Source organism: Crocodylus porosus, unplaced genomic scaffold, assembly GCF_001723895.1.
Source record: "Crocodylus porosus isolate Cpor-Errol unplaced genomic scaffold, CroPor_comp1, whole genome shotgun sequence".
In the NCBI taxonomy this organism is placed as follows: domain Eukaryota; kingdom Metazoa; phylum Chordata; order Crocodylia; family Crocodylidae; genus Crocodylus; species Crocodylus porosus.
Genome location: NW_017728886.1, coordinates 103,767,739 through 103,774,918, shown reverse-complemented (window position 1 = coordinate 103,774,918; position 7,180 = coordinate 103,767,739). Strand labels below are relative to the sequence as shown.

At 44.2% G+C, this 7,180-nt stretch overlaps 1 protein-coding gene across 1 annotated transcript in view; it reads left to right on the top strand.

Annotated features, from left to right (window-relative positions):
* Positions 1–7,180, top strand: part of GABBR2 (gamma-aminobutyric acid type B receptor subunit 2) — a 1,005,856-nt gene that overhangs the window by 735,859 nt on the left and 262,817 nt on the right. Inside the window, exon 12 of the mRNA XM_019540184.1 lies at positions 736–843. Coding sequence (XP_019395729.1) covers positions 736–843 — 108 coding nt within the window. The remainder of the gene's footprint in view (positions 1–735; positions 844–7,180) is intronic.

Below are 7,180 nucleotides of genomic sequence, written 5' to 3'. Positions count from 1 at the left end.
TCACCCTCTCAATCACGGAGCACCTCTGTGACTCCGTGACAACACTAATGTGCAATAGTATTAGTCTACTGCACGTTAACCATCATCAAAAAAGCATGCAATTACTGCACATTTATTTAGTACTTTCTTTTGCAAGTACTAAATTTTAATGCTCAGCACGCACTGTGCATTAATGAATGTGTAGACATGCCCTCTGTCATCGTGCTAACATATTGTACCTTTGACTCACTCCTTAGAACTACTAAACATTCAGCCTTTGATGGCCCAGTTGTCTGTTTCTCCCATGGACAAACTGGCAAAGTTACAGTAACATTATTCCATTTGTCACTTTTTCTAAAACTGGAAAAATTAAAAAGTCAGAGAGTGAAAAAAGCAAATACTTAGCATATTTTTTATTAAAATAGAAATAAACATAAATGGGAGGTGTGGCTTCATTATTCATTCCAGTAGTACCAATTCAGCATTTATCTTACTGCACTTAGCAGGGAAAAATGCGGAAAAATTACACATTTTGAAAATTAAAAATATTTCAATAATTTTTTCACAAAAATCGCAAGAATGAAAAGGTTTCATCTGTGACTGTAAAGCAGAGACAGCTTTTCAATTTTCAGAGAATTTTGTGCAGTTGTTTTACCTTTTATGACAACTGCCAGAAACAATAGATACTCAACCTATTTAGACAAATTAACACATTCAAATTATCTGTAAATGGTTGTGTCTTTTCTTTTATTTTAGGTCCGAACATGGATTCTCACAGTAGGCTACACAACTGCATTTGGAGCAATGTTTGCAAAAACGTGGCGTGTTCATGCAATTTTCAAAAATGTAAAAATGAAGAAAAAGGTAAGGAAATAGCTATTTATCTTATTGACATAATAAAATTGTCACCAGGAAGGGTTATTATACATCCTGGGTATCCATATTTCCATCAAAGCTGTAATAGCTACATTTTCTAAAGTAGGTCATATTGAAATATACAAAGAACATTAAAATTTGCACTTCTTTTTTTAATAGCATTTAGAGAGTGTTGTATGCTTAGAGTTCATAGAATGAATCGGGCAAAGTGGCATCTTAGATCTGGTACAGAAGTTCAATTTACTGTTCTAACCTAAATCAGTTAGATTTGAGTGCACATCAAACCAGTCTATCTTAGACTGGGTTCCACCATTTTTAGACTGGTCTGTTCTGTTACAAGTATAGATCGATTTCTGATCACTTAAACCAGTTTATGTGTAATGTCTGTACCTGACCTTAGAGGCTAACTCAGACTCTTCAAGGTGTCATCCACTTGGCCTTCTGTTGGACCAACATGGCTAACTACCTTTCTTTAGTAGTTCATTGAATGAAAATACTGAAGAAACCCTGCTTTTCACTCTCACTTATATTCTGTTGTATACTAAGTCCCAGCATCAATAAACTCCACAGAGTATATCCTTAGCTGATATAAAATGGCAGAGACCCTGAGCAAAACTCCAACTGGAATATATAAGTACTGCAAACTAAAGTTTCTCCCAGAGTGTAGGTAGCCCTAGGGGAACAACAAAACTATTCTTTTAGAATTCTGTTGTTTTAATTTTGATTGAAAAATCCGGGACATTGATTAAAATCAGTTAAAACTGAGCCAGTGTAATAATCTGAATCTAGTTTTTAAAAAGGCACTACTATACCCATCTTATTGACAAAATATTTCCAATATATACAACAGCAAGCTAAAAAATAGTAGAGGCATAGCATGAGGTACAGCAGTGCTAAATTGTTCTTTTTCTAACATGACTTTTCTTCACCTTCAATGTTTTAGATCAGATAGAGGGAAATTTAATTAAACTGAAGTAATTTTGTTGGAAAACTGTGAATTAAAATTTGCATGAAAATACAAGTCCAACAAAAAATATTGGTTACTATAGAGCTAAGATCAGACAGCTACCATACACAATTCCATAAATTCAAAAGTAATATTATTCAAACAAAGAATAAAGAACCAAATAGAGCTGATGAAAGGGGAAGATTATGCTGGAAGCTACACATGTACATCTCTCTAATTTTCCTATGCATGCACACTTTAACAAGATTTTTAATGGTTAAAAAATCTTAATATTAGTTTATTATTTTTACTAGAGGATTGCAATGTGAAAAACGTGGGAAATAACAGGAAGAAACAAAGTCCTAGTACAATCACAGAAGTATGTAAGTGGGATAACTGAGACTTAGGAAGGACATGCCAGAAAAAAAGTGGTGATACTACAATAATTGCATTATATCTGTGGAACAATCCAACATTAACTCAACACAGATTACTTCGTATAGTCTGCAGATACACCTTGATGATACAAGCTAACTTTGCTATGATACAACAAATGGTATCCTGCTTGATTGCACAGACTCTTGAATTTTAAGCATATTTAACACATGCTAAGTGTCTTGTGCAACATGGCTCTAAGGCAAGATGGGTGACAGTGACCAGGAAATGATAGAATTCAAGATCCTAAGGAAAGGAAGGAAAGAGAGGAGCAGGATAAAAGGCACTGGACTTCAGAAACCAGGGGGCAGGACTGATCCCATGCGAAGCAAGTCTGAGGGTAAAGAGGAGTCCAAGAGAGCTGGTTGTACCTTAAAGAGGCCAGATTAAAGGTGTAAGAGCAAGCTGTGCCTGTGAGAAAGAAGGATAGGAAGTCCTCCCAGGAATCAACCTGACTACGCAATGACATTTCCAAAGATTTGACACTCAAAAAACAATCCTACAGAAACTGAAAACTTGGGCATACTTTAGGGATAAGTAAGTATAAGCATTTCACACAAAAATACAAGGAAAAAATCAGGAAGGTCAAGGCATGAAGTGAGATGCAGCTAGCAAGAAACATGAAAAGAGACAAAAGAGCATTATATGAGTATGTTAGAATTAAGGGAAATTTTTGGTCTTTTTAGCAGTGTTTCTAACCAGTTGATTGCAGTAATTATGAAAGGGTTGTGAGCAATCATGGGAAAATGTGGAAAATCAGGAATTTTCTCCTTTAAAGGAAAAAAACCTGGGAAACTTCAGGTTTCTCCTTGCAGGGGCTGCTTGGGGCTGGGGGAAGTGGGCAGAGGGCAATTAGGCAGGGGTGCCACATTCACGTGCATGTGTACAAATGCACATGGCAGCCAGGCATCATAAAAAGCATCTCCTGCAACTCCTCACAGGTAAGTCTATGGTATGCAGGCCATAGACAACACATTGGGGGGGCACAGGTGACACTGGGGGAGGCAGGTACACCATGGGGCTGCAGTCTGTCTGGACTGGCACAGGCAGGAGCCCCCACCACAGTGGTCAGGACCCAGAGCAGGAGGGCAGAGCAGTGTGGTGTGACTTCATGAAGAGTAATGGATGGCAGGGTCACCACACTGCCCTTATTTCTTCTGACCTCTACCACACCCCTCAGGCCACGGCTGTACCCTAGAGGGAAGGTGAGGAGGCAGACAGCATGGGTAACCCGAGGGGAGTGGTGATGGGTAGGCTGTGGTGGTGGGGTAGAGTTGTGGCTCAGCATACAAGTGGCTGGAGGTAGGTTGAGATGAGGGCAGTGCACCCCCCATCAATTACCCCACATGCTGCTGGCAGCGTGGCTGGCATGGGGGTCCTGGTAGTAGTGGCAAGAGCAACAATGAGTTTTCATGCTCCACTCCTGGTCCTGTCCACTTGGATGGTTCTTGCCCATGCCGGTCTAACCAGGCTGCAGCCCCATGCTCACTGTAGCTGCAAACCTCCTTCTGCCCCATGCTCTCACCCTTTGCCCCACATACTGAGGGGTTGGGACCTGAAAGCAGGTTAGGAGTGAGAGGCACCAACAGGGTTAAGAGGGTAGAGGGGCTGTGGGTTGGGACTGAGGGGCACCAGTAGGGCCAGGGAGCTATGAGTTGGGGGGGAGGGGCACCAGCAGTTTGCATTGTGCAAATTGCACAGTGATGAATGTCACTTGGGAGTAATGGAGGGCCACATGTTGATATTGCTGTTAAAGCTTTCCTGTTGATTTCTGTCTTTAAAAATTAAGACTGTTGTGTTGCTTTAATTTGTAGTGCATAATAAATATTTGGGGGCCAAAATACTTGTGTGTTTTCTATTTAAACTATTTACTGGGTTGGGACTGGCTATCAGTGTTTACATATGGGTCCTGGTACAAAAAAGGTTAAGAACCTCTACCTTATTGAATGAGGGGAACAATCTACTAAGACATGATGCAACAAAGGCTGAAACATTTAATGTCTTTGGGTGTTTATATGCATGCTCTGGGAGTGGGTGGGGGATGTTTTAATTAAAGCTCCCAGAGCATTTTGTGTATCAGCGTCCCTCTGCTTCAAAATGGTGGTAGGGGTGCTTTATCTAAAGCTGTTCAAGTGAGCTTTAGATAAGGCACCCCCACTGCCATTTTGAGGTGTGGAAACACTGATACATGAGACACTGGAAGCTGCGGGAGCACAGTATTTACCACACTTCAGAAGACTCAATTAATCTGGGACACAGATAGAGGAGCTCCAAGCTGCAGTCCAGAGACTGTGTGCCATCAGGGATGGTGAGCAGGAGATAGACTCCTACTGCTAGGCTCTTCATCCCTTGGAGGTTGAGGGTAGACCAAGGTCACCTGCCAGGACAAGGGAGGACTCAAGGATCTCCCATACTGTCCAGTCAAGCCATTGAATCAAGGTAGTCAATGGTCCCAAGGCCTGCTTCACCAGGGTCCCCTCCCCTCTAAAGCTTTGCAACAGGTATGAACCTCTTGCAGCCCCAGTAGAGCCTGTAGAGCTGCCAGCTCCTGCAGGCAATGGAGGCTCACTCACAGCTACTGTCCCTGCTCTCCCTGAGGCCAACTATAGAGTGGTCATTGTGGGAGACTCCCTCCAGAGGGGGACTGAGGGTGCAATCTGCCACCCGTTAGCCCGGGAGGACTGCTGCCTCCCAGGAGCCCGTACCCAGGACATAGTGGAGAGGATTCCAAAGCTCATCTGGCCCACTGACCACTACCCTATGCTCCTTATCCATGTGGGCACGAATGACACAGCTCAGAGCAATCCCAGCCAGGTCATGAGAGGCTACAGGGCTTTGAGAACAGGGTTTAGGGGGTTGGGGGCGCAGATGGTGTTTTCCTCGATCCTCGTGGTTTCAGATTATGGGCTGAGGAGGGAGAGGAGGATCAAGGTAGTTAACCAAAGACTGTGGCACTGGTGTCCTCGTGAAGGCTTTGGCTTCCATGATCACACTGCGCTCTTTGTTGAGAGATGCAGTGGTCTGCTGGGAGAAGATGGCCTCCACCTCACTGCACTGGGGAGGAGGCTCTTCTCAGCCAGAATGGCTGACCTGCTCAACCAGGCTTTAAACTAAGCCTGCCAGGGGATGAGGGGACTACCGCCACAGCAAACCCACTGGGCAACTTTTGCAAATCCAGCAGACTAAGACACTCAAGGGAATCCACCCCTACCCCAGCCCCAGAACAATGTGTAGAGAAAACTAGGGCCTCCAGTGGGACACTTACATGCCTGTATACCAATGCCAGGAGCTTGGGAAATAAACAGAAGGAATTTGTCCTCCTGCTAAGAGTGGACAAGAGTGACTACGATCTCTTAGGGATAATGGAGACTTGGTGGGACTCCACCTATGACTGGGCCACAGGCATAGATGGCTATACCTTGTACAGGAGAGATCATGTAGAAAAAAGGGTGAGGGTGTAGTTGTCTATGTCAAGGAAAGCTACACATCCCTGCAAGCTGAGATATTGGAATCCAGGCTGGACGACTGGAGGATCTCTGAGTTAAAATCTGTGGTGAACATGGCACAGGTGACACAATGGTAGGAATGTACTACAGACCTCCTAATCAGGATCAAGAACTTGACCAGGAATTCACCAAGGAACTGACTGAAGCTGCATGCTCCCAGAGCATGGTTGTCATGGGAGACTTCAACTACCCAGGCATCGCGTGGGAAGAGCACTTGGCAAAATATGAACAGTCACAAAGCTTCCTCACATGCATGGACAAGCTCTATCTGACTCAAGAAATCTATGGACTGACAAGAGGCAAAGCTCTGTTCAACCTGGTACTGGCAATGGGGGATGATCTAGTCAGTGACTTAATGATGGAAGGGAAGCTGGGTGACAGTGACAATGAGCTGATCACTTTCACTATCCACTCTAAAGCTGGCAAGTCCGTCAGCAATGCAGAAGTCCTTGACTTCAAGAAAGCTGACTTTGACAAGCTCAGGAGGCTTGTTGGCAAGCCCCTAAGGGACCATGACCCAAAGGGGAGGGGAGTTCAGGATGAGTGGTTGCTCCTCAGGCAAGCGATCCTAAAAGCACAAGCAATGTCTAACCCATCTCAGAGGAAAGGCAGCAAAAGGGCACAGCAGCCCCCTTGGCTCTGCAGGGAACTTGTGGACCTCCTGCATCTAAAAAGAAAGACCTGTAAAGAATGGAAGACTGGAACCACCTCAAAGGAGGAGTATTCTGCACTGGTCCAGACTTGTAGGGAGCAAACCAGGAAAACCAAGCCTACGACTGAACTCCAACTGGCTACGCATATCAAAGACAATAAAAAGTCCTTTTTTAGATACATGGGGAGCTAGAGGAAAAGCAAGGGTAACATTGAACCCCTGCTAAACCAGATGGGACAACTGCCCAGGAAAAAGCCAACCTGCTTAATGGATATTTTGCCATTGGTTTTTCACCAGCCCCAAGGGACAGCCCTGTTCAATACTGTACAAGACGGCCTGGGTGAGGGAGAATTGTTACCGTACATCAATGTAGACCATGTGAAGGGATACCTTGAGAGGCTGGACACTTTCAAGTCAGCTGGCACAGACAGCTTACACCTCAGGATAATTAAGGAGCTGGCAGGCGTCATAGCTCAGACACTGGCATGCATCTTTGAGAACTCGTGGCGGTCAGGTGAAGTGCCTGAAGATTGGAAGAAGGCCAATGTCATGCCTATCTTCAAGAAAGGGAGCAAAGTAGATCTGGGAAACTACTGGCCCATCAGCCTGACCTCTGTCCCAGGCAGGATCTTGGAAAAAATTATCAAAGAGACCATTCATGATAAACTGGCTGATGGCAAAATCCTGAGGGATAGCCAGCACGGGTTTGTTGCGGGTAGGTCTTGCCTGACCAATCTCCTGGACAAGGGAGAAGAGATTAATGTCATATATCTTGATTTTTAAAAA